Raw genomic sequence first — 26,796 nt, forward strand, 5'->3', positions numbered from 1 at the left:
GTAGTATACTCTTTGGGAAGGAACTTTTGTGCAAAGGCTTGATCAGATCGATTGGCAATGGCAGGGATACGTATGTATGGGCATACAAATGGATACTTGATGATTGTCCTCGCAGGTCAGTCAACAAAGAAACCATGATTGATGTCAATCTGAGAGTTTGCGATTTGATTCAGGAAGGAGGTCACTGGAATGTAGAGGCCTTGAATAGGCTGTTCCCTGTGAATGAAGTGACCAGAATTCTGCAGATGCCAGTAGGAACAGTTCCTGATAAAGAGATTTGGGCTTATACAGATCATGGAGCTTATACTGTTAAGAGTGGGTATCGGGTAGCAATGCAAGTGAAAGAAACTCAAGCTCGTCATCTAAGCATGAATACTCCTGGGTTACTCGATCTGAAGAAGATGATATGGCAACTTCCCACCTTACCGGAAATACGCAGCTTTCTCTGGAGAGCAGCCTCAGGAGCTTTAGCTGTTGCCGAACGCTTGAACACAAGAGGATTGCAGGTTGATCCTTGTTGTAAGCTGTGCCGGCAGGGGAGCGAATCGATATAACACGTTTTGTTCGAATGTGTTACTGCTCAAGATGCATGGGAAACTGCATGCCTACCTCCTCTCTTACATCTATCCAGTCGTAATCTGATTGAGTTAATGGCTGCGTCGTTCCATCAGATGTCGGATGAGTCGCTTCCAGCAATGCAAAGACGAGCAATTCCTTGGCTATTATGGACTATTTGGAAGAACAGGAATAGCATTTTATATGCTGATACGCAGGTTCCAATGATATCGCAACTTCAGCAAGCTATAGAAGAAGCCCGTCTCTGGCACGAGCTTAATCTGGAGCAGCGAACTATGGGGGAGAGTCAAGGACTATGTGAAGAGGCTAAGAAGTGGGAACCGCCATTAGTAGGAGTGCGCAAATGTAACATCCATGCAAATTGGAGGAATGCAAAGCTTCATAGTGGTGTAGCTTTCATTACAAGAGATCACACAGGAAACATTCTTCATCATGCTCGAGATGCAATCACGTTCTCGCCCAATAGGCTCACGGCGGAGCTCAGGTATTTGGAATGGACTTTGCAAAGTTTAAAGGATTTAGCTTATGACAAAGTTGTGGTGGGTTCTGATTCCCATGTACTAGTTGAAGCTGTGATGAATCCTACTAAATGGCCTCGGTTTAGAGCTTCATTGCAGAAGATTCATACATTATATGCTTCTTTTGCATCAGTTGCTTTTGAAACAGAGTCAAGGTTATCTAATAAGGTGGTGAGAGAGATTGCTAAAAGTGTGCTCCGTGATGGTCGACTTCAGTCGTACTTAGCATTAGGAGGACCAGCCTGGCTCCATCGTTTGATTCAAGCAGATTTCCCTTCATGCTCATAGATCTTTTTTAAATTGAGCTAGTAGTGATCTTTGCGATCCTTTGCTGTAACAAACTTTTTGGTGTTCTTTTGATTCAATGAAGTCGTTAAAAAAAAACTACTAAAAATAAAGCTACAAAATGATTGGTAAGTCCCAACCAATCATCTTTATTGTTATTTTAAATTTTGTTTATATAGAATATCACTTTAAATTTTTAATACAAGTTTGTAAATAATATTTCAATTTAAACCCATTATTCTAATGTATTATTTGGAAAGGGAAAAATTTGTTAGTGTATTAATAGTGGATAATAATAATAAAAAAATTTGTGTGAAAATATGAAATGATACTATTTGTGAAACAAAAGAATACTGTATTACATAAGTTTTTTTTTGTCAAACATAAGTTTTTTATGGTGTTCTGGAACGGAAATAAGAAAATTAGATAGTTTTTATCCGTGTTAAAAAAAAAAAAAGATAGGTTTTATCGAATTTCAGTTATAGTCAGATTGGAGTGAGTCATTGGTGTAACATCCCTGTCCCCCGGCGTCCGACCGGAGTTATCGAAAGGGAGTTATGGACACGCGTATACCCTTTAAGGCAACCCGCCGTGTCCGTTACTGGTCCCAAGAGTCGACGGACGCATTGCTTTCTTTGAAATTCCAATCCACCCGTATCCATTTACTTCTACTTACAGTCTTGCGCATAGGGAAATGGAAATGGGAGGGGTGAGCAATTGAATTACTCAGTGAAGTGGCTCTAGTCCAGCTTGCCCGCAAGACACTCAACATTACTCTATGCGGGAGCTAGAACTGACAAGTCACTACAATCAAACAATGCAACAAAAGATATCTCATAACAACACCATTTCTAACAACCTAATAAACAATCAACTCAAAGAACACATACTCAACTACACTTCACTCAAAGAACTAGACTTCAACAAATAAGCTGACTCGACACCAAGCAACCTAGACGTATGGACCTATAGCCGTTTACGGACGTCCCACCTCGTGCCGGCCTATCCTGGAAGGGGCGCCCTCTCTCGGGAAAACCGTCCCCCTCTCCAGCTTCCTAAATGACTATCCGAGTTGCAGCTCGTTGGCCCATTGGCTCTGTCCGCCACCCGGTCGTAATAGCCATACTTATGCCACGACTCGGCATTGACTCGATCCTAGGCGCCACTTACATCATTTTATATCCCGCATCTCGCGGTAGGCTCATCTCTTCACTTCCCGTGGGTACCTCGTGTTAGGCTACTGTCCCACGGGTCACATCACATCCTAGACTCTAGACGCCCACCCGTTCTCGGTGGTCCAGACAGGACTACAAACAAGTTCATTGACACTTCCACTTTCACATTCTCATACTCATACTCATTTCTCATCCTCGTTCTTAACCACTTTCACTTTACTCAATCTCTTTCACTTTACTCATTCTCATACTTCCACTTTCACTTTCACTCTCACTTTCACTTTCACTTTCACTTTCACTTAGACTCATAATCAAGATCACACATAACACTTCTCATACTCTTAACACTTGGACTCTTTTCAAACACTTTACTTCACATGGCATTGATACCAAAAGACATCTCAATAACATTCATATCTCAATCACTTATCACTTATAGCTCTAATATCCTAGATACCACTTGTGATATACTTCACATGCATCAATCACTAAGATATTCACTTCTTTCTATCCACCTAGCTTTCAATCACACATCAAGACATGGGACACAAGATCGATCACATAAACATCCACATCAATAATAACCACATCAACACAAGGCAGTCCATTAAGTCCCATTTAACAGTGTGAGCGTTCTTATGCAACATGATCACTCATCTAGCATCCTAGTTTTCATCATGAACTAACACCCTAACTTTCACACAAGATCTAATCAATCCTAGATCCAACATAAGCAATGTAAAGATCAAGGGAGCAAGATGGGTTCAAGACACCTCACCTTTGCCACGGGTTCTGAAGAAATCTGAGAAACACAGAATGGATCTTGACGGCTCTAAAACAGCAACTCGTTAACTTCTCAATCCGTCCGGTCAGAAGGTAGTACTAAATGTCCTCTGTCCATAGACACCAATTTTACTCCGATCGGATACCATTTGATTAACCAAAATGGCCTCACACCTAGACTGGTCACGAACGCAGATTACCAATTTCCAGATTGTAAGCTTTCGTTTAGGTCGGCCGTTTGGTCTATACGCTGAAACTGATCGGAACTGTATCTGCATCGCTACAGCTTAAGCTTATTCTTGGCCAAGAAGCAACGTCTACAACTGTTGCTGTACAACTCCGATCTCGATTCCGTTTGCTGATACAGATTCCTTGAAACGAGATCTATCCAAAGAGCCATGACTCGCAGTCTAGAATCCCCTGGATCGTACTATAAGTGTCTCACAAAATCACACCTAGGCCATGGATCTGGATCTGGAATAAGAGACAAGGGAAACGAGATCAGATCCAGACACCACCACACCACACGGCTAACACCACCACCACCACCACCACCCCGACGATAAAGAGAGAGGACGCCGAGGGTAGAGAGGAAAGAGAGATCGCGGAAGGGGAGAGAGAAGAGAAGAGACGGCATCGCAGGAGAGAAGGCTTGACGGCTAGGGCTTCCAGTCTCCGGGAATCTCTGCAGAGCTTCGCTTCAAGTGTGTGATGAGACAAAACGGAGAGGCTGCAGCTCCTTTTTATAAGGGAGAGGGGTGGAGACCTAGGTTTTTAGTCCATCGGGCCACATAGAAGCCCGTTCTCCTTAAAACAAAATTAGGCCCGGGATAGGGATGTTACAACTCTCCCCCACTTAAATGGAATTCGTCCCCGAATTCCGCCTGTGAAACTCCCATTTCTTAACATTCCTTACTCAAGCGGTGCACGGAGCACCAAAACTTCTGATGGTTCCTGCAATCCCTGATAGCCCTTGGTACCACCTCACTGCAGCATATACTACTCTCAGGTCACTTCAGGCGATACTACTGCCTTCGAGTTTTCATAGGTCTTCTTCGCCTTGTTCTTAGTTCTCCCCCACTTCGATCATGCATAACCCTTTTTCCGAACACCCGCCATTTCGTCTTCGATCTCGCGTGTCGAGACTCCCGTGTCAACATTCCGACTTCGTATGACCCCCACTCGTCCTTTGCCAGATAGCGGTTTCATAACATTAACTGGGGCGCTATTACCATCCTTACTCGGCTCGATTGGTGATGTCGGTGCTGGTGCCGCCAAGGCAATGGTTGAAAACTGCTTGTAGCCCAGAAACAAGATGCTCATCTTCTCTATCCACGGTTCCAAAATGGATAGCGGTTGGGCACGGTTTTTTTCTGCTTTAGCACTGTAGAAGTCAAGCAGTGGAGTGTCTACGACCTGCCATCTCACAAACTCTCTTTTCCAGGTAGACAAAAATTCCCTTTGGAAGCACAACCAGTTACTTAGCCTGAGGATACTTTGCAAGGAAGCTCTGCATGAAACGGATGATCATGAAGGTTTTTCCATAACCCGGCGCATGAGCCATGATGCCGCCACCCGGCTCATCTATTACTAAGTTGCTGAGTAGGAACTGGACCCCTTCGGTTTGATGAGGCTTCGGCTTGCTAGCATGCGTTGGATGAGCAGAAAATCCACCTATCATCAGTCCTTCTTCAGATAACTTAATCTCAAACTCTGAATCGCCTAACTTTTTAACCCGAGATTCAGAAGCATATGTCCTCGTGCTTTTTCTCGCTTTACTGAAGTTCACATCAATAATGTCTAAGATGCTTTTGTCAATAACTCCGCAGACACGGCAAACATAACCCACGTCGTCCTTTAGTATGAAGGAGTGCTCACAGTCTTCCACTTCACCGGTCTTCGATTCAATGCGTGAAGTCTCTGCATCCTTGGAACACACCATCGACACGGCCATTTCATTCCAGATATTACCAAGATCCTCATCTGCTGCTTCAGACTCATGACCACGTTCATTATCCTCAATGCCCACATAGACACTCTTATCGGCGACCACACCATTTCCAATGGCAAGGGCCTTTTCTCTCCCCGTTTGTCCCACGCAGACACCTCCGTCAATGACCATACCGTTTCCTATAGCAAGGCGGTTGCCTCTGCTACTTCGTCCCTCCACCAATGCAGTAATGGCACAAGACATCTCCTTTCCCTTCCCCAAACAACCTCCTCAAAAACGAACTGCGGCGTCACCGACACCACATCACCTTGACTCTTCTGATGCTGCACCAGACTCGACTGAAACGGATACTTAGGCTTCTCAACACCATCTTCATCATCATCGTCAGAATCAAGAATAACAATCCCAGTGGGGAGGAATCATACAGAGAGCCCCCTTCGAACCATCATCATCATCCAAGTCAATCACACAATCCAAAGCCAGCTGATTCTCCAAACTCATAAGCTCTCGTTGACCACCCCCTGCTGCTGCTGCTCCTGCTCCAAACACAGTATGGGCAAGCGACGGATACAACCAGATGCAGCGCTTCACTAGCCCCATCCTCAGGTTAGCCACCTCTTCCAACTCTTTAGTAACGCTCCCGAACTTACCACCGTCTAGAGCCTCGAGCATGTGGCTGACGGCAAGGGTTGAGAAAAGTCGGTGACTTTCGATGAGTTCCTGACTTTCTTCGGAGGCGTCTCTCTTCGGGGCTGAGAACTTGCGCGGACGTCTCCGCTTCTTCTTGGAAAGCTCCTCAACAAGCGGCTCAAGAACCCACTCCATATCTGACACTGGTTTTTCTTTCCTTGGCCGACCCCGTCCTCGCTTACCTGAAATTTCCTCCGACTGATACTTGGCCGATGCTCGAGCATACCGAATATCCTCACACATCAGATCCTCCACCCATTCACACTGCGCAGTCCGGCGCTCGAACGTTGGCAATGAAAGCCCCCACCTAGGTACCACTCTTCCCGCTACGATGCGTGGAGTCCGGATGTCGAACTGGCCCGGCTTTTCTGGTCCACTACGATCACGGCTGTCGCCATGGTCACCACTGGCTGGCGAAGACATCATGCAAGTAAAGACCCGATAAGAACCATAATAGAAGCATGGATTTAATGGGTGGTTTTTGAAAACGTTACACAACTTTCTAAAGTATAAAACTTTCACAAACTCTTTTCTTTTGAAACAAGGTTTTGAAAACTTTGGAAATGCCGACCCCTTAGAATAACACTAAGGGATCTTAACCCCCGCTCTGATACCAATTGTAACATCCCTGTCCCCCGGCGTCCGACCGGAGTTATCGAAAGGGAGTTATGGACACGCGTATACCCTTTAAGGCAACCCGCCGTGTCCGTTACTGGTCCCAAGAGTCGACGGACGCATTGCTTTCTTTGAAATTCCAATCCACCCGTATCCATTTACTTCTACTTACAGTCCTGCGCATAGGGAAATGGAAATGGGAGGGGTGAGCAATTGAATTACTCAGTGAAGTGGCTCTAGTCCAGCTTGCCCGCAAGACACTCAACATTACTCTATGCGGGAGCTAGAACTGACAAGTCACTACAATCAAACAATGCAACAAAAGATATCTCATAACAACACCATTTCTAACAACCTAATAAACAATCAACTCAAAGAACACATACTCAACTACACTTCACTCAAAGAACTAGACTTCAACAAATAAGCTGACTCGACACCAAGCAACCTAGACGTATGGACCTATAGCCGTTTACGGACGTCCCACCTCGTGCCGGCCTATCCTGGAAGGGGCGCCCTCTCTCGGGAAAACCGTCCCCCTCTCCAGCTTCCTAAATGACTATCCGAGTTGCAGTTCGTTGGCCCATTGGCTCTGTCCGCCACCCGGTCGTAATAGCCATACTTATGCCACGACTCGGCATTGACTCGATCCTAGGCGCCACTTACATCATTTTATATCCCGCATCTCGCGGTAGGCTCATCTCTTCACTTCCCGTGGGTACCTCGTGTTAGGCTACTGTCCCACGGGTCACATCACATCCTAGACTCTAGACGCCCACCCGTTCTCGGTGGTCCAGACAGGACTACAAACAAGTTCATTGACACTTCCACTTTCACATTCTCATACTCATACTCATTTCTCATCCTCGTTCTTAACCACTTTCACTTTACTCAATCTCTTTCACTTTACTCATTCTCATACTTCCACTTTCACTTTCACTCTCACTTTCACTTTCACTTTCACTTTCACTTAGACTCATAATCAAGATCACACATAACACTTCTCATACTCTTAACACTTGGACTCTTTTTCAAACACTTTACTTCACATGGCATTGATACCAAAAGACATCTCAATAACATTCATATCTCAATCACTTATCACTTATAGCTCTAATATCCTAGATACCACTTGTGATATACTTCACATGCATCAATCACTAAGATATTCACTTCTTTCTATCCACCTAGCTTTCAATCACACATCAAGACATGGGACACAAGATCGATCACATAAACATCCACATCAATAATAACCACATCAACACAAGGCAGTCCATTAAGTCCCATTTAACAGTGTGAGCGTTCTTATGCAACATGATCACTCATCTAGCATCCTAGTTTTCATCATGAACTAACACCCTAACTTTCACACAAGATCTAATCAATCCTAGATCCAACATAAGCAATGTAAAGATCAAGGGAGCAAGATGGGTTCAAGACACCTCACCTTTGCCACGGGTTCTGAAGAAATCTGAGAAACACAGAATGGATCTTGACGGCTCTAAAACAGCAACTCGTTAACTTCTCAATCCGTCCGGTCAGAAGGTAGTACTAAATGTCCTCTGTCCATAGACACCAATTTTACTCCGATCGGATACCATTTGATTAACCAAAATGGCCTCACACCTAGACTGGTCACGAACGCAGATTACCAATTTCCAGATTGTAAGCTTTCGTTTAGGTCGGCCGTTTGGTCTATACGCTGAAACTGATCGGAACTGTATCTGCATCGCTACAGCTTAAGCTTATTCTTGGCCAAGAAGCAACGTCTACAACTGTTGCTGTACAACTCCGATCTCGATTCCGTTTGCTGATACAGATTCCTTGAAACGAGATCTATCCAAAGAGCCATGACTCGCAGTCTAGAATCCCCTGGATCGTACTATAAGTGTCTCACAAAATCACACCTAGGCCATGGATCTGGATCTGGAATAAGAGACAAGGGAAACGAGATCAGATCCAGACACCACCACACCACACGGCTAACACCACCACCACCACCACCACCCCGACGATAAAGAGAGAGGACGCCGAGGGTAGAGAGGAAAGAGAGATCGCGGAAGGGGAGAGAGAAGAGAAGAGACGGCATCGCAGGAGAGAAGGCTTGACGGCTAGGGCTTCCAGTCTCCGGGAATCTCTGCAGAGCTTCGCTTCAAGTGTGTGATGAGACAAAACGGAGAGGCTGCAGCTCCTTTTTATAAGGGAGAGGGGTGGAGACCTAGGTTTTTAGTCCATCGGGCCACATAGAAGCCCGTTCTCCTTAAAACAAAATTAGGCCCGGGATAGGGATGTTACAATTGGACTGTGAATATCATTTTTCTAATTTCATAGCTTTACTGACCGGATTAATTCATGTTTGTAACACTAACACTTTCGTGAATTCTCAGGAATGCGTCTCCCTAAGTCAGACCATTCTCGTGCTTCAAAAAAGTAAAGCTAGAGAACAAGGAGAGAGAGAGACATAAAGAAAGTTGGATCTGATCAGACTAACTATACCTGTGAGTCTCACGTTTGTGTTCATTTTATGAAAAAAATAAGATTTGATGCCAAGTGCTGTTTGAGAAAAAAAAAACAAAGAAAGAAAACAAAGAAAACAGAAGTATTGTGTTTCTGAAAGAGTAAATGATTATGTAACAGAAGTTTATGATCGTCGATCATTCAAATGTTATTGAATCATCGTTAGTCAATGACTTGTATCTTTAAAAATGTTTAATTTAGAACAAAAAAAGTAAAGATCTAAACGCTTAACAGATCGAATTTGTTTAACCGGCTCTGGTTGGCGCAGAGTCTGGTTCAGTTTCTTCTCAGTGTTTTGGATAGATCTTCATCTCATTTTTCTCTACTCAACAGTTGGATACTTATATCTTAATCTCGTTGGGTCCTATACGAGGTGATTGAGAGCGGTTGTTGATCCTTTTGTTGCATGTCAGTGATCTGTTGATACTAATCTCTCAGTTTCGCTTTTAGTTGCATCCTTATTGTAATGTTGTATGCTGATCTTGACTTCTCTTTGACTTGTCTTCGGTTCGATCTTCTGCTTGCTCGCCTTCCCGTGTGTGCGGTGGTATATATATCCAGAGTCATGTTTTGTCACTCTTTGTCATCTACCTTTGATTTGATCGAGATCTGATCTTCGTCTAGCTTTCTGTTGGCGGTTCCATGACGTCGTTTGTCCGTCTTCGCCTCATCCGGATCTCATCATCAGAATTTAAATTGTTTTGCCTGGCCGGATTCTGAAATGTGCTACTCTTAAATGGGCTATCACTATTAGAAGGAAATGGATGTCGGTCACTCTGTCTGGATTAGACTTCATCGTTTAGTCCTTCAAAGGTTCTCTTGTAAATCGTACTAGATTTTGACCCGTCCTTAAAAAGGCGGGTATATTTTTTGTTTTAAATTTAATTTTTGATTTTTGATTTTTATTTATGATTATATTCTTTTTTTTGTAATCTTATTTTTTTTATAAATTGTAATCAAAATATATTTTATTAAATAATAGCAATTTAAAAATTGATCTAGTATACGCACGGTTAAGGCGGGGTTATAGGTCAAACTCGCCGGTTGGCGCATTTTCAATTTTGTTTTGATTAAAAAATATGATCCGCACAACCCGCAGACAAATAATTTTATACCCACAGCCGCTCCACTTAATTTTGTGGTTACCTACGGGTTATATATATTTTAAAAATCATTATTTAATTTAATTATTATAAAAATATAGTTATAATAAAATTTTATGTATTCTTATAGCTATTACTACATTCGATTATATTTATGGGTTTTTGTAGTTCAAATTTGACGACCTTAAAATAAGATAGATTGGGCCTCGATTAGTTTTTAATGGATTGTCAACATTGTTAATTTTTAACTGCTGTTCTTATGTCCAAACAATCTCTATTTAAAATAGTTATGCATGTATCCAAACACTTCTAATGGATACTTCAACTTTAATAAGATAGACTAGATTTTGGACCCGTACACCCGTGCGGGTGTATACTTTATTTCATCACATGTTTTTGGTAATTGTAAAAACATTTACGATATTGGTTCATATGTTATCGAGCTATAATATTGTTGTATCTATACTTTTTTAAGTGTACATTTTTAAACTATGAAGTTTTATTGTTATTGTATTGTATTTTTTATACTTGGTAAACTTAACATAAACTGTATATATTAGAGCATTTAGTGTAGATTTTTGGGTTTTATTAAATAAAAACTCTAAAATCTTTGATTTGAATTTATTTTTAATAGATTTTTATTTTGAAAATTATTTCCTATAGAAAAAATTAAAACAATTGTAAAAGTAACCCCAAAAAGATAACAATCAAGGTATGCGTAATATATTTAGGAAACATAAATTTGTATATGGAATTATGAAAAAAATAACTTTTAGTTAGCATGATACAAACTATTAATAACTATCCAAACTTTTTAAAATATATAACGCATTTGGATTTTAAAAGTTTAAAAATATAAGCCATTAATGTATGAATTTATAAGATAGACGATTACATGTCTTTGTAAAAAAATTGATTACATATCTCTAAAGAACTTAAATTTGGGTATAGAAAATTTAAATTTGGATTAGTCCAAGATGTTGAAGGGCCAATTGTATTTCTAAACCCAAATTACTATGTGCCCTTATTTTTTCTCCAGGTAACCTAACGATCCTTAAATAATAATTTGTTTTTATTAAAACAAAGTAAAACCGTTGGTTGTTTTTTGTTGATAACAAAGCAGCGACGACTGAGTTTCAGATGTCCTGATCTCAATTTACTATAATCGATTATAGGATTTTGTAAATTTTGCTTGAAGAAGAGTAAATCGATGGTAGAATATTTGTATTTTTGTTTAATTGTAGTAATTTAAAAATATTTTATGGAAGTAACTAATATCAAGGAGATCGTTATACAAACCAAGGATTGTATCTGGTTTGCTACGAACATGTTATATACTACAGATTCAAATAGTATTTAAACACTTATACATTATTTGGTAGTGATTTGCATGAATAAAAATTACTTGGTAGTAATAATCTGGTTATAGAATTGATCCCACCATGATGAGCTACGCATTTTAGCCTGCAATAAAAAAGAGTATCATTTAATCATGTGAACAAAAAAAGAAAAAAACATTTAATTATGTGTTAAACACATAGGTAATGTTCAAATACGTAGCCCAGAATATGGAAACAAATTACGAAATGAATAATTAATTGATCGGCTATTTTCAAGGGATATCTTAAAAGATTTATTTTAAAATTATTTCTAGTGGCATATAGAGGTAATTATTGAAGAAAATTTAGTGTTATTTTCAACTTGTAATTCAGTTTTAATAAGATTAGATGTTTCATTGTTCCTAATTTGTCCAGGGTTCAACTGATTAATTTGGTTCTGATTGCAATTAGTATTTGATTAGGTCTTAGGTATTATAGTATATTGGTTAGTTAGTTAGTTGAGGGTCTACTCTACGAATTTATTTAGAGACGTACAAAACAAGTCATTATAAACTAGTATGTCCACGAATAACACTTGAAAAATATAAATTTTAAAATGGTCTTCCACAACAGAAATTTGCAAGGACAGGTTCATCTAGGACGTTTAGACATCATTTTTGGTTTATAATATAGATTTAGTTTGTTTTTATTTATTTTTTAAAAAATTGAAAGATAGCAAGTTATTAAACAGACATATAAAGGAAACTGATTAATCATATGAGCATTATAATTGGTACTAAAGGAGACGTTTGATAAAAAAAAAAGGTACTAAAGGAGACAAAATCACATGAAATCGATAACCAAAGAATTTTACCTAATCCATTGAAAGCAAAGGCAAATCTCATTTGCAAGAACCCACATGGTGAAGAAATCAACAGAGATTTGGATTTAATAAGCAAAAAGGTTAGAAACAACCAGAGCTTGCTTAGGAATCAAGTTACTGTCATATAAACAAAACCATCTCTCTATCTCTCTGGCTTTTCATATAGCAGAAACAAACGCATCACTAAAGCGACCTCTAAACTTTACCAAAATTAGATAAATAAAAATAAGTTGAGAAAGATAAAAAAGAGAAAGAGACATAAACTGAAGAATCAGAGAAGAGGAGGGAGATGCGGAAGAGCAATCACTTAAACAGGAAGTCTCAATAGCAGAATATGTGTCACTTTCACTCTTGTCTTCAAAGCAAAACCAGCACCACCACCAATACCACAATTAGCTCATACCTCAATCCCACCAGCGTTGGAGAATTCAATCCATCAGAAGATGGGTTCCCTTCAGACACCTATAGGCATGAGAAGCTCCTCATTGTTAGATATGTCCTGCGGATATTTACTCAAAGAGTTACAGGCAAGTTTGTTTCATTATATGTTTCTTTTTTCCAAGTGAAATGGTTCATGTAGTTACAAAAAAAAGAGTATTGTGTGACATAAAGATGCTCACTGATTTGTAACACAGATGATATGGGATGAAGTTGGAGAAGATAAGTTTGAGAGAGAGAAAGTGTTGCTCGACATAGAGCAGGAATGTGTAGAGGCTTACCGTAGAAAAGTTGACCATGCCAATATTTCTAGGTCTCGTCTACATCAAGAGCTGGCGGAATCTGAAGCTGAACTCACCCATCTTCTTCTGTGCCTCGGTGAAAGATCAGTACCTGGAAGGGTATTCTTCATTCCTCAGAATCGAACATGCTTTAAACAAAATCAAGACTATGGCAACATTTTTCAGATAACTTATGTTGTTGTCAATTCTTTAAATAGCCAGAGAAAAAGGAAGGAACGTTGAGGGAGCAGCTGGATGCTATTGCACCTGCACTGCGTGAGATGAGGCTGGGGAAAGACGAGAGAGTGAAGCAGGTCAGGTCTGTCAAAGGGGAGATTCAGAAAATTTCAGCGGAAATAGCAGGAAGACCGACATATGAAGACTCATCTACAAATATAACCATAGACGACAACGATCTTTCTATAAAGAAACTCGAGGAGTATCAGAATGAACTCTATAGACTCCATGATGAGAAGGTATATATCTGTAATACTAATTAGAGAACACAATGACTTTTGGGAAAGTGCCTGGTTTAACTATATATGACTTATATTATTATTTTTTTGTCACAACAAGAATGAAAGACTGCAGAAGGTTGAAATATATATATGCGCCATTCGAGACCTATCAGCAACCATGGAAACAGAAGCATCTATGATCATAACAAAGATTCATCCAAGCCTCAATGACCTCTATGGAATATCCAAAAACATCAGTGATGATATCTTAAAAAAGCTTAATGGCACTGTTGTGTCTCTTGAAGAAGAAAAGCAGAAACGCCTTGAAAAGGTGAAAAGCTAAACTATACATGTTTTTTTTCATTACATTTTCTAGCCTATCTGCATGCTTGGGGGCATAACTAAGACCACACAAAACAGTAAAGAGACTCTTTATGAACATATATGATACTATAGATTCACCATCTTGGTAGAGCGTTATCAAACCTGTGGAATCTAATGGATGCATCTTATGAAGATCGTCAAAAGTTTGCACACGTCATCGAACTACTGTCATTCGAACCATCAGACGTGTGTGCTCCTGGCAGCATTACATCTAGCATAATCCACCAGGTACGTATATTATAACAAAGGTTGCATACGTACCAATGATAGAAGATGTAAACTTAATTACCTTTTTCTTTGGAGCAAAAGGCTGAGGCTGAAGTGAAGAGGCTAGATCAACTGAAAGCAAGCAAAACCAAAGAACTTTTCCTCAAGAAACAAAAGGAACTAGAGACTACATGCAACATATCACATATGGAGACTCCATCAACAGAAGTGGGAGATATAATAAACCTAGTAGACTCTGGTGAGTCTCTCTAACTGTAACCTTTCTGCAACGTGCTGCTGCATGCCTTGTCTTCAATATATTCATTCATTCATTCATGAGAGAGTTTGAATCAACACTGATCAGGTGAAATTGACCACGTCGACCTTCTTACTGCAATGGATGAGAAGATATCGAGAGCAAAGGAGGAAGCAGCAAGTAGAAAAGTAATAATTGAAAAAGTGGATAGGTGGATGTTAGCACGAGATGAAGAGCGCTGGCTTGAAGAATATGACCAGGTTTTGTCTCTTTGCATTTTTTTACATCTCTCTAGTCTAACTCATGTAACAAACTCTTGTGATGTCACAGGATGAGAACCGATACTCAGTAAGTAGAAATGCTCATCGAAACCTAAGGCGAGCTGAACGTGCACGCAAAGAAGTCAGCAAAATCACAGGTATTATAATCTATTGTTCAAGAAGAAATCGCTAGGCAGAAGACCCATTTTTTGTAAACAATACAAATGATGTTGACACCAGGATTAGTGGAATCAATATTGGTAAAGACTAAGAGCTGGGAAGCAGAAAGACAGAAGGTCTTCTTGTACAATGAGGTAACACAACCTTATGCCTATGCATGGAATCATCAACAATAGGAAACTCTGAAACCGATTAGAAATACTCACTTGTGGCTGCTTTTCAGGAACCTCTGGTTGCAATGTTACAAGAATACAATAATCTGAGGCAGGAAAAGGAGGTGGAGAAGCAACGGCTCCGGGTTAGTCTCTCACAAATCTGTGAACATGAATTATATATCTTGACCTAAAAACTGATTTTACAATGCAGGAAAAGAAGAAGATCATTCCACAACCTGTAGCACAGCAAGATAACTTTTATGTGGCGAGACCAAGTAGTAGCAGTCGCAACCGAAGTATCAATGGTGGATATGGTAGTGCAAGTCCTTTGAACAGAAAGCTTTCAAGAGGATTCAGCAACAATACCAGTTACACATCTCTTGGTACATCTTTAAGAAGAGAATCTTCAGGGATCATCAAAAACACATGGCCTTAGACGCCTACAGTCTTGCTTCTTGGCAGCCTTCTCCGTGATGAAAACAGAGCTTCTGTTGTATTATATTGTCTCCTTGACTTCATTTATGTGTGTTTAAATCTTATTTGTTTCGCCAGAAAAATTCATATATTTTCTTTTGCTATCTGCCTATTAAACCATATATTATATCAAAGGTAGCACATATATCAGAAAAAATTCATATACGTATGCATATATTATTTAAGATACCTAAATAACGTTACAAAAATAGGCACACGATCTTGAACATGGTGACTGTTTGGGTTATACGTAAAAGTTAAAAGTTACGGAATATTTTAGCCTTAGGAGTTAGGAGACAACTCTTGTTTGTTTTCATTTCCACTTGAAACATTTTTATTTTCATTTTTTGTCAACTATTTTCATTTCCTTTTGGGTTTTAATAGTATAGATTCTTGTCGTCATATAAGTTTTGCTTTTCATTACTTTTCTTAAGGTAAATTACAAAATATTCTGTAAGCAAAACCTACCTTTCCTCATAAAGAAAAGTCTGGCCAAGTTAGACTGGTAAAAGTAGAAACGTTTTAATGAATTAAGACTCGGGCTGATCTAAAGTGTAACTGTTTTGCTAGATTTGTTACTATATTTTAGTATTTCTACCTTCTTTTCAAAATTGAAATTACTTAGCTTCCTCTTAAGATATAAAAGTCACATTATCATATATAGTATGATGTAAATAATGCCCTAGGCAATACGTAACATAAGCCAAAACACGAGATGTAGATCCAAAACTGTCGGAACTAAATCAGATAATAAGTGAACCCTGTGTAAATCAGATCCCCTCAAGAAACGAAAAAAAAAAAGATAACAGAAAGGGCAAAAGAGGAAAAGTATATGAGACGTGTCACGATCTTAACAAAACCTGTAATCTCCACCGTCGATCGTAGCGTTCGCAGCCACGGGAGGTATCACGAAATGCCACAACCTCCCGGCGGCGTGAGCTCTATGCTTCCGGCACAAAAACTCGTTGGCGAAAGTCTTCTCCACCCTCCGGTTAACATCGTGCAAGAACACGTGAGTAACTCCAGGCTTCTTCCTGTTCCTAGCCATAACCGCCGCCGAGTAAATCGCCGCCATTCTTCCCGGAGCTTCGGCGAAGTAACCTTTAGGAGCGTCGACCATGATCAGATCCCACTCCGTGTCGTAGAACTCGTCGGGGAGCCCCGTGAGCGCGAGCTTGCAGCGCTCGTTCCCTCGGAGGTAAGATTTCGCGGGGAAACAGCTCGGCTCAGTTTTGTAAGAGCGGAGAAGCTTGTCGGCTTCTTGTAGCTGCGTCCTGTAACGCACGTGATGCGCACGGAGGAAGGGGGAGTCTTTGGTCACTTTCTGGAACCACTCGAGATCTTCCTCGAGGAAGAGCGTTTTGCCTCGCGGGTTGAGAGAGGCCCACATGAGGGAGTCCCGGCCCAGTCCGAAGACGAGGAAGTTGGCAGGAGCTAGCTGTTTCAGGACGTTGAAAGAGATCGAGATCTCGGCCATGTTCTGCTGCGGGACCACGGTGGAGGTCGCGTAGTGGACGATGGCTTGGAGCTGGATCGGTGTCGCTTCGTAATCGGCCGCCGCGGCTGCTGCTCGGCTTTTGGCGCTCGCGGTGGAGCAGAGGAAGAGAGCGTCGTCTGCGGTTCGTAAGAAGCTTGTGAAGAGTAGAGCGCCGCCTACTAGACCGGCTAGTAGTACGGTGGTGATGATCCATCGTTTCTCCGGTGGTATTAAGTTGCTCATCTTGATCTCAGATCTGACTTATTCTTTTTGTGTGTGTGTTTCTCTGGTCAAGACCTCGAAATGAGGATATAGAAATGTGAATAGAGTTATTGATTGGGGAGAAATGAGTTAGAAAAATATTGTGATATTTTTTCTTGGAGGAGGGCATCTGGTTCTATGACACGTGTCTGTTTCCGACCAATCAAGTAGCTTTGAAGAGTATATGAATTATGATGTGAGCAAGACACGTAACTCTGGTTTATTCAGCTGACATATGATATTTTATTGGAATAGATCTGTTCGTGCCCACGTTGTTCTGCAAAAGATAACGTTCAACAAAATAGTCCAATCCATTACAAAAAAAATAAAATAAGATTTGTATATATATTCTTTAACATATGTTTTCAAGCAAGCTCATTCATTTTTAAGAGCCAATAAATTACATGTAGTGTTTTTTTTTTCAAAAAAAAAAATTACATGTAGTGTGTGTGTGTATATATAGTTAACAAAATAAAAATGGCAGAATAAACTTCAGCGGTCGCAAGTCATACCAGTTCTTGAAGACTTGTCAATTGCTTATAGAAACCATTAGATATGGAAACAAGCTCTCTATGACTTCCTTTCTCCACAACTCTTCCTTTATGCAAAACAGCGATGGTGTCTGCTTTTCTTATGGTCGAGAGCCTATGTGCCACCAGCACCGTAGTTCGTCCCTTCATAAGCTTGTCTAGCGCCTCTTGGACAAGTCTCTCCGAGCTCGTGTCCAAAGCACTCGTTGCCTCATCAAGGAGAAGCACCGAAGGATCCTTTAGAACCGCCCTCGCGATAGCCACTCTCTGTTTCTGACCACCTGACAACTGCACTCCCTTTTCACCCACGTGCGTCTTGTACCCTTCTTCCATCCTGCTTATGAACTCGTGCGCGTTCGCAGCTTTAGCTGCTTCGATTATCTCTGCCTCCGACGCGTTCTCGTTCCCGTACTTGATGTTCTCGAGAACGGTCGTTGAAAACAGAGCCGGTTCTTGCTGGACCAACGCTAGCTTCTTCCGCAAGCTACGTAGGTTTAGGGCTTTTATGTCTTTCCCATCGATACAGAGATTGCCCTTGTCCGCGTCATAGAATCTCATGATCAGACCGATCACCGTGCTCTTCCCCGAACCGCTAGGTCCCACGACCGCAAGACTTTTCCCGGCTGAGACTCTTAGGTTTAGGTTTTGGAAAATGGGGACATCAAGTCTTGCGGGGTACGCAAAGCTCACGTTTCTAAATTCTATATCCCCTTTGATCTGAGTGACCAGTCTTGAGTTAGGCTGATCTGGAGGTATCTCGGTCTCTCTATGTAAAACCCTAAAAACCGATCCGAGCGCTTGCGTGCCCTTCACGATATCTGGCGTCAAGGCAAGCGTTTCCGCAACTGAGAAAGCAGTGACGATCAACACCATGAAAGACTTGATACTATCCGAAAAATTCGTCTCCTTGTGCTTGATCAAAACCGAGACGTACCAGAGACCAAGAGCGTAGGAACAGAACGCAAGAAACTGGGAAAAGCCATATCCAATTCCAGAGATATGGCCTCTGAGAAAAGCACTCTTGGTGGGTTTGCTTAGCTCACAAGCAAACTGCTCGGAGATCTGCTTCTCAGCACCAAACGAAGCCACAGTTCTTATATTCTCAATCGCTTCACGCGCCACTGAAGTTGCTTTAGAGTAAGCCCTTGTGTAATCTCCCCCAAAGCCTTTTAGAAACAGTTGCTGTAACAAAACACATTTCAAGATTCAAGATTCAAGATTCAAGATTCAAGATTCAAGATTCGGAATATGGTTGACAGGATCTTTGTTTTTGTGTTTTACCTCGGTAAGTGCAGCGGCAATGAGAAGAGGGAAACAAGCAGTTACTACAGCAGCAACACGCCAGCTGTAGTAAAAGGCTATAGCTAACGCTGTGACTGTAAGAGACAGGTTTTGGACTATTGTCGAGAGGCGATCTGCTAGAGCACTTCTCACCAAAGTTGCATCAGCAGCCAAGATTGAAGTGAGTGAGCCAGTGTTGTTCTCATCTAAATCAAACCACCCAATCTCATTTGAAAGAATCGCTGTACAAAAAATAGCAACATTCAAGAAACATATATCGTTCCCAAAGCAAAGATGTTTTAACTTGTTTGATTGGTGGTTACCTGAGAAGAGGGATAAGCGAACCCTGGAAGTAAGACGCTCTCCCATAAGTGTATAGAAGTAATGCTGAAGGAGATATATAGGAGCTGTTACAACTGCAATACCAACAAAGATAATAGCTACCTTTTCGACATCACGCTTGATCACACTAGGAGAAGGAGAATAAAACGCTGTTAACACATAAGCAATCCCCATGGAGAACAATGGAGTTTGTGCTCCTGCAAGAACTGCACCTATTGAGCCAAGTAACGCATATGGCCACTCTGGAGCATTCAGCTTTATCAGTTCCCATATCGTCGAAGATGAGCTCAAATCTTCTCCATCAGAGTCTTTATCACTCTTCTCCTGGACTTCCCTGAAGCTTGAGGTCCTTCTTGAGCTAGAAACTCTTCTTGAACTACAAGAACCAGCGTGAGACTTACCGGCTTCAGACATAATTGATCTAGGGTCTTCTTGAGGTTCTGTCTCTTGGACATTGACAAGAGTCGCGTAATCTCCTCCTCTTGAAAGCAGTTCTGTGTGGCTACCGGTTTCCACAACTTGACCATTTCTCAATACAACAATCTTGTCAACATTACGGATGGTGGATAATCTATGTGCAACCACTAGTGTTGTTCTTTTTTCCATAACATTGTCAAGTGCTTGCTGCACAATCTTCTCTGATTCAGCATCAAGAGCGCTCGTTGCTTCATCTAAGAGTAGTATCTTTGGATTCCTTAGAACCGCTCGAGCAATAGCAATCCTCTGTTTCTGTCCTCCTGAGAGCTGAGTTCCTCCTTCTCCAACCTATTAGAATGGTTTGACCAATAAGGAAGTAAATATATGAAAAAGATGATGACTATGCAATTTTTGAGTAGATTTACCTGAGTATTATAACCATTAGGTAATGATTTAATGAAAGAATCTGCATTGGCTGCTTTAGCAGCTTCAATGATCTGATCCATACTAGCATTCTCTTTACCAAGAAGAATATTGGAAGCTATTGTGGTGGCGAATAGAGCCGGTTCTTGGCTCACTAAACCCATCTGTTCTCTCAACCAGTTCAGCTTCAAGCTCTTGATGTCATTCCCATCCAAGAGAATCTCCCCTGACTTTGGTTCATAGAAACGTTGAACCATTGATATGATTGTGCTTTTCCCTGAGCCGCTTGGACCCACAAATGCAAAAGTCTTGCCTGAAGGTATAGTGAAACTAAGATTCTCAAACACCATGTTTGGTCTTGAAGGATAAGCAAAAGACACTTGATGAAACTCAATCTTCCCAGCTACGTTTTGCAAAGCTGTTCCCTCGTCTAGTCTTTCAGAACCTTCGAGATTCTTGTTCTCTATCATTCTGAATATATTTGCAGCAGCAACTCTGCCTTTGGAGATAGCTGATATGCTAGGCGCCGCTTGACCTAAGGCGCTGGAAATGAACACAAAATGATATGTGATAAGCAGTTTGATGACCCATCAGGCAAATGTTTTTGGACTTACAATCCGCTAAAGATGACGTTGAGGATCGTTGTGAAGGCTTTTGCGCCGTTTGTTTTGCCGTGGCGAACAAGAAGACTAGCGTACCACAAAAGCAAAGCCCAAGCACAAAACAAGAGGCTGTATGTTAATCCAACTCCTAAGCCTTTAGCAAGACCGCTTCTTTTACAGAGTTTCAGAGCTTTCTTGAGAGAGTTTGAGTAAGTGTTTACAGCTTTCTCTTCTCCTACAAATGCATACACTGTTCTCACCTGTGAAATTACCTAAAGAACAATCAAAGTGTTAAGAAATTTAGGTCTTAGGTTGTTTCTGTGTGTTAGATTTTGCAAGCAAAAATACCAAATGCATGTGAATGTGTTTGGTGTCTGACTTCACATTTTGAAACAAAATATTTTTTTATTTATGAAAAAAAAAACTGAAAAAATGTTATTATATCTTTTACTATTTTTTTGCTAACTATATCTTTTACTATTTAAATTTTGTTGGTGAAAACGTTTTGCACAAGTAAATAAAGAAGTTAGCACTTGACACAGTCTCAGCGTTGGTATGTAAACAAACCTCTTCTGCGACTTTGCCTGCATCAGCATAAGCAGCTTCACTCTTCTCTGAGATTGTAGACATGATTATAGCGTACCCTCCTCCTGCAATTGCTATCAATGGAACCACTGCTAACGTGAGCAGCGTTAGTTGCCATACCGACAGAAAACCTACCACAAATCCGGCTATGAACTGAGATAGATACCGCAATACATGGCCTGTCTGATTCAGAACAAAACATTTCATCAGTTACATTTTTTGTCCTTAATTCATATGTTTGAGTGAGTACCTTATCACCAATTGCATCTTGGACCAAGATAGCATCACTTGAGATGTGGAAAATGAGATTTGAATCTCTAGCTTCTGTATCAAAGAAAGTAATGTCTTTCGCTAAGATTGCTTTGAGATAGTTTATACGCAATCTAGCTGTTTGTCTTTCCCCTGTTTGCGTCCAACATGCAACTCCTGCCAATAAACCATCCAACTAAAAAACATGTAATTTGGTAACATCATAGAAACAGACCAATGGATGTATAGCTAGAAACGTACCGATCCAGGCTGATACAAAAGTAACCAGTCCTAAGTAGACCAAGTCTAGAGCATTCTGACAAAGACAAAACACTTATGAACATACATCAAGAGAGAGAGAACATATAGATTTTCATTCTGAAAGAAACCTGTGAAACGCGGGAAGATAGGGCTTTAGGATCTGTAGATAGATTGCCAAGAGAGTCTAGCATCTTTCCGAAGAACACAAAGAAGAGAGGAAGCGTAGCGCCAAGAGTACACGCACCTAAACTGCCTAGAATCATCAGAAAGCAATCAAGTTTATCTGCTGCGCCGAACAAACCCATCAATGAAACAGAGTCTTTCTTCTTTGAGTCCGTCTCATTCTGAATGTTTCCATTAGAGAGAGGTTCCGTGCTATCCATTTTCACTGAAAACAGAGAGCAAAGCACTACTGAAAAGTGAATAGATCAGCAGCAAGGTCTTTAAGGTTGTGGTTTCTTGTGGAGAAAGCAATACGAAGGGCACAACGGGAATTACACAATAGAGCCATCTCCCTCACTTATTTAATGTATAGTGTTAATAAGGAACGCTAACTCACCTATAAAGCGATCTTTCTAACTGCTTTTGACAACTCAAAGTTAATGGGGGAACGCTAAAGGCAAGCATAATAGGTTGCTGATCATATCAATATCTTGTACATAATCATTGTGGAGCCACTCATCTTATCATGTTTTCATGTAAAAGGGTTTGCATATATGTGGTAGCTATTTATAAAAGAATGTGATCCCTGCTATGACACAATGTAAAGTATGTTATGGTTTGATATAGTAACATCATGGTCAGGCATGATTTTGGTGAATGGATTTAATGTGATTTGTCTGAAACTAATGGCGCCTACAAACGCAACACGCGGCTGCTTTTGATCCGCTGATTTTATACTACCAACAATTTTTGAATGGTGCATGTCATGTGCACTGCTGGCTGTTAATAAAGTGTGAGAGTTTTGTCTCACTGGTAACTTAGATGAACACCAAAGTGTACACTAGCTAAAGAAAAGTGAAGTACAGTAGATGAGACCAGTCTTTTACGAGTACGACTTTCGCCAGTGAGATTGCTTTCTGATGATTGCATCTCCCTGGGAAATTTTCCAAATATAAACGTGATGGCCAGGCTCAGAGAAGCTTACTAGTGCAGGCTCCATGTGGATGAGTAGTGCCACCATCCTGGAGACCATGATACAAAAACCCCTAAATTTTCAGTTTTAAAAAAATTAACGTTTTTAAATATCTTCATAACTAAATTTATTAACAATTCTCATATAAAAATTAATAAAAAAATTAAAGTTATTTTTAAGAAAAATGTTGCCAGGCCCCATAAACCGTGAGCCGGCACTGTTATTACCAACTTCTCTGCTGTAGGCGACATGGAATAAGACACCAACTTATCAACAGTGATATTGAGAGAGAAGACAAAATACCAAACCGTGTTTGCTAACTAGGTTCCACTAAGAATTCAAAAATCTGTATGCGAAAATATTAGACCAAATCATATTTACAATTTTTGTGATCGATTGGATCAAAATTTATCATGAAAAGATATATGGTTTGATTTGATCGATCAAACAGACAGCACAAAGAGAAAAAGGTTCGGGTTAGCAATTGTTTAAGCGAAAAACTTAGATATAGTTTGAGGTTAATGCAAATTAAAAAAAAAGTTTATAAAGTGTGTTTCAAAACAAAAAAATATATCAAAAGTTTATGTTAATGCATAAGGAAGGGTAACGCAAACGTACATTTACTAGGATTCTAGGGCAAGGCATCTCTTTGCTAGATGTCTAGTGAATTAGTGAAGGAACTAATTTTATTTAATTACCCAAAAAGGATTCTGTCTTTGAGCCCACTTCCACTTAGAAGATTATTCTGAATTTTTTATAAGCATGAAGTACCCGAGGTTAATTAAAAAAAAATACACATTGGTTGATTTTGAGAGATACCAAGATTACAAACAAATTGCTTAAGCAGTTACATTTTTGATCAAGAATTGTCATTACCTGGCCTCGGCCAAAGAACGACTAACAGTCGGGTTTTGTGTTGCTCCAAACACATGTAAATACAAACCATGTATCTTCTAGCTATTTTTGGGTAACACCTGTGGATAAATAACTATTTCAGGAATAAATTGATATTTTGAATTTTACGTATTTAGCATCCAATACGAGAGAATTGAGAATGGACCCAACATAAAGAATCACATGCACATAGTTAATTAATACAATGAACATAGCCCATTGTTCTAAAAAATCTATAGCTCAAGATGTATTTGTATAACGGAAAACCAAAGCAAAGAAAAGAAGAATCGATCAGTAGGCTTCTGTAGAAATCGTATGAATGAAAGCAACAAAAGTACTAGAAATTAAGACTTCGTTCTTTGTTCATACGTGAACGGCAAATCAGTCAATCCTAACCGCGTCGTAGCCCACTACTCCCGTGTGGATGCATTTATAATTTTCCCTTCGCACTCAACTCAGACATTGACTCTTTTTTTTTTCTTTTTTTTCCCTTTTATTAGGTATTTTTTTGTACCATGTGCGGTGATAAATTTTTAAAAATTTAAGTTTTATTTAAAATTGAAATTTATTGAAATTATATATTTTATTATTTTGAGCAATTTTAATATAAATTTGATTTAATTAAATATAAGATTAAGAGAATTTTTTTATTTAAAATTATATTTAATCTTAGTAATTTTTTATCTATTTATTTTGGTTATATATATTAAATCAACTTATATAAATTACTAAAAAAAATCATATAAAAATTGTATAGTTATCAAAAGTTAAAAATAAACAACATTTATAAAATTTGTATATCAAAAGAAACTAATGATATTATGATTACAAATTTATAATTTTTATAAAAAATTGTAGAAATTTTTTAAAAATTTAGTAATACAAATTGTATAATTTTAAAAATAAATTAAATAGTATTTCGAAATTTATAATTTCATATTTAAAAATATTTATTTTAGTGATGATTTATGAATTATTACCATGTTTAAAAAAAGTTTACCAAAAATATAAATCGATATTAAATGTAACGTATGAGTTATTGTCATATTCGATAAAGTTTTCCAAAATATATATTAATATTAAATGTAATTGTCCATATTATATTTACCTATAAGACATGTCATATTTTTTAAGTGTCATGTCATTTTTTTCTTTGCGAGAATGATCGTAGTGTATACAAATCATTTCGTAAATAATATCTAGAAGATATGAGTTCCATATACATATTTGAAAATTATTTTCTAACAGAAAATAAATATATGTGTTGCATATACATAAAACTAGTAAAGTATTATCAATCTACAGAATCCAAAAAATATCTAACATGGTGAAGTGGGGAAATAATATATTCTTCTAATATTATTTATATAGGAAATTTGAATTTAAAAAAAAATTCAATCCTTGTTTGACACACAGAAAGCGTGTTGGATATTTTTAGATATTCTTTTTTATTGAAAGTTAGTTATAGAGATAATTAGATACGACGTAAAATTAATATCTGGATGTCTCTATGCAAGGGCTAATTTAGACACATTATGCTAGGAGTGACATAAGTACCATATTAGATATAGATTTTTTTACACTCACAGACACTTTATGTCTTTCTATTTATTCCAATAGACACTTTCTGCTTGTCACACACTTTATATGTAGTGAATGACGAATATATCCCTTAACCATCTCTCTCGTTACTTTTTTGCTAAAATTTGGTTCTATCTCTCTCGTTATTTTATATGCTTAAAGATATATCTGATTTTATTTATTTTTCTTCTTTCTTTTCCAAATCTTCTTGAACCACTATCCAGAAAGTACAAAACTTTACTCTTCCTTAATTTTTTTTCTCTTTTGATTATATTGTTCTCTCGATATATATCTATGTATGAGGAGATTGAAACTCGTTCCTCTTTATTTACCAATTTATTTAATCCTCTTTCTTGAATGGATGAGATTTGGAGATTTCGGTGATGTAGTAGAGATACATCAATTCCGACGAATCAGCACCGGTGATTAAAACAATTAATCCGTTAAGGAGACTCGAATTGGACCAAAGCTGAGAACGGCGATCTTGGAAAAGACAAAGTGAGCTAGGAAGAACGTTACAACAAAGAATGAGAAGATGATAATGACGAGTTCGACAATGGAATAGAGAGGATTTAAAAGCAGCTGAGGATACATCCGATAAAACAGAAGATGAAGAAGAAAGCTTGGGGCTTGGTTTGGAAGTTCTTGTAAAAAAGAAAAATGACAAATTGAAATGCCAAGTCGTAAATCTGGCGTTACCAATTTGATGGTTTCTCATTTGTCCATAGGAGAAGAACAAGCTCCAAAAGGTATCCTAAAGGTATCAGCTTTTGTAAGCTTATTCTCTTTTTTTGAATTCATCAACCTGTTTAGCTAAGAAGTGAACACAAACTTTGTCCACAAAATCTTGTCCACAAAATTTTGAACATGAAATTTTGTGGACACGAAATTTTACAGGTTTGAAAATTTTGTCCACAAAACTCTATCCACAACATTGTGTCATAGATGGAAGATAAAAATTTTGGCTACAAATAATTGAAAGTAATCTTGTTAAGGTGACTGGGTAACACAAGATTGAATAAAAACTCTGAAAGTTCGATACTTTGATTGCAATAGACAAATATCATAATTGAGGGAGAGACGGGATCTTTCGCGTTCAGTTGTAAACTCTTGTTTGTGACTGTGACTATAAACCCTTTCTCATGATTAATAAAATTAGCCTCATCTGTTTATTGAACATTTTGTTTAGTTGATTGGATTTAGAAAATGTTTTGACTTAATGAAACAGTTTGTGGACCTTCTATTAG

The 26,796-nt window shown here is 39.1% G+C and overlaps 3 protein-coding genes, 1 long non-coding RNA gene and 1 pseudogene across 4 annotated transcripts; 1 reads left to right on the plus strand and 4 right to left on the minus strand.

Moving 5' to 3' along the window:
- Positions 1 to 4,177: 4,177 nt before the first annotated feature.
- LOC130494672 (protein CHROMATIN REMODELING 35-like) lies at positions 4,178 to 6,202 on the minus strand (annotated as a pseudogene).
- A 6,258-nt stretch (positions 6,203 to 12,460) lies between these two features.
- LOC108812921 (uncharacterized) lies at positions 12,461 to 13,249 on the minus strand. The gene is made up of 2 exons (XR_001943515.2): positions 13,138 to 13,249; positions 12,461 to 12,917 (listed from the first exon to the last, which is right to left on the minus strand). It is a non-coding gene; the product is annotated as an uncharacterized LOC108812921 (long non-coding RNA).
- On the plus strand, positions 12,810 to 15,615 carry LOC108812905 (65-kDa microtubule-associated protein 8). The gene is made up of 11 exons (XM_018585299.2): positions 12,810 to 12,945; positions 13,054 to 13,257; positions 13,356 to 13,613; positions 13,714 to 13,926; positions 14,052 to 14,207; positions 14,289 to 14,445; positions 14,551 to 14,702; positions 14,773 to 14,860; positions 14,943 to 15,016; positions 15,106 to 15,180; positions 15,249 to 15,615. Exons 1-11 carry the CDS (start codon positions 12,862 to 12,864, stop codon positions 15,471 to 15,473), a joined length of 1,686 nt encoding a protein of 561 aa, XP_018440801.1. The 5' UTR covers positions 12,810 to 12,861; the 3' UTR covers positions 15,474 to 15,615.
- Positions 15,616 to 16,143: 528 nt separating this feature from the next.
- Positions 16,144 to 17,327, minus strand: LOC108812912 (probable methyltransferase At1g27930). The gene has a single exon (XM_018585311.2). It carries the CDS (start codon positions 17,229 to 17,231, stop codon positions 16,362 to 16,364), a length of 870 nt encoding a protein of 289 aa, XP_018440813.1. The 5' UTR covers positions 17,232 to 17,327; the 3' UTR covers positions 16,144 to 16,361.
- A 248-nt stretch (positions 17,328 to 17,575) lies between these two features.
- LOC108839420 (ABC transporter B family member 13) lies at positions 17,576 to 22,421 on the minus strand. Its single transcript, XM_018612186.2, has 9 exons — positions 22,068 to 22,421; positions 21,940 to 21,994; positions 21,680 to 21,855; positions 21,412 to 21,612; positions 20,857 to 21,116; positions 20,245 to 20,785; positions 19,384 to 20,167; positions 19,061 to 19,302; positions 17,576 to 18,961 (listed from the first exon to the last, which is right to left on the minus strand). Exons 1-9 carry the CDS (start codon positions 22,320 to 22,322, stop codon positions 17,756 to 17,758), a joined length of 3,720 nt encoding a protein of 1,239 aa, XP_018467688.2. The 5' UTR covers positions 22,323 to 22,421; the 3' UTR covers positions 17,576 to 17,755.
- Between the last annotated feature and the right edge of the window lie 4,375 nt (positions 22,422 to 26,796).

The sequence above is a fragment of the Raphanus sativus genome, chromosome 1, assembly GCF_000801105.2.
Source record: "Raphanus sativus cultivar WK10039 chromosome 1, ASM80110v3, whole genome shotgun sequence".
Lineage (NCBI taxonomy): Eukaryota > Viridiplantae > Streptophyta > Magnoliopsida > Brassicales > Brassicaceae > Raphanus > Raphanus sativus.

Bases quoted from the DNA above. Each gene is read 5' to 3' on its own strand.
- LOC108812905 (XM_018585299.2), top strand. From the start codon at position 12,862: ATGGGTTCCCTTCAGACACCTATAGGCATGAGAAGCTCCTCATTGTTA. The intron at 14,703-14,772 runs GTTTTGTCTCTT...GTGATGTCACAG, and splicing joins GGCTTGAAGAATATGACCAG to GATGAGAACCGATACTCAGT. The intron at 15,181-15,248 runs GTTAGTCTCTCA...TTTACAATGCAG, and splicing joins TGGAGAAGCAACGGCTCCGG to GAAAAGAAGAAGATCATTCC.
- LOC108812912 (XM_018585311.2), bottom strand. From the start codon at position 17,231: ATGAGCAACTTAATACCACCGGAGAAACGATGGATCATCACCACCGTA.
- LOC108839420 (XM_018612186.2), bottom strand. From the start codon at position 22,322: ATGGATAGCACGGAACCTCTCTCTAATGGAAACATTCAGAATGAGACG. The intron at 21,995-22,067 runs GTTTCTTTCAGA...TGTCTTTGTCAG, and splicing joins TATCTTCCCGCGTTTCACAG to AATGCTCTAGACTTGGTCTA. The intron at 18,962-19,060 runs GTAAAACACAAA...GTTTTGTTACAG, and splicing joins TTGCCGCTGCACTTACCGAG to CAACTGTTTCTAAAAGGCTT.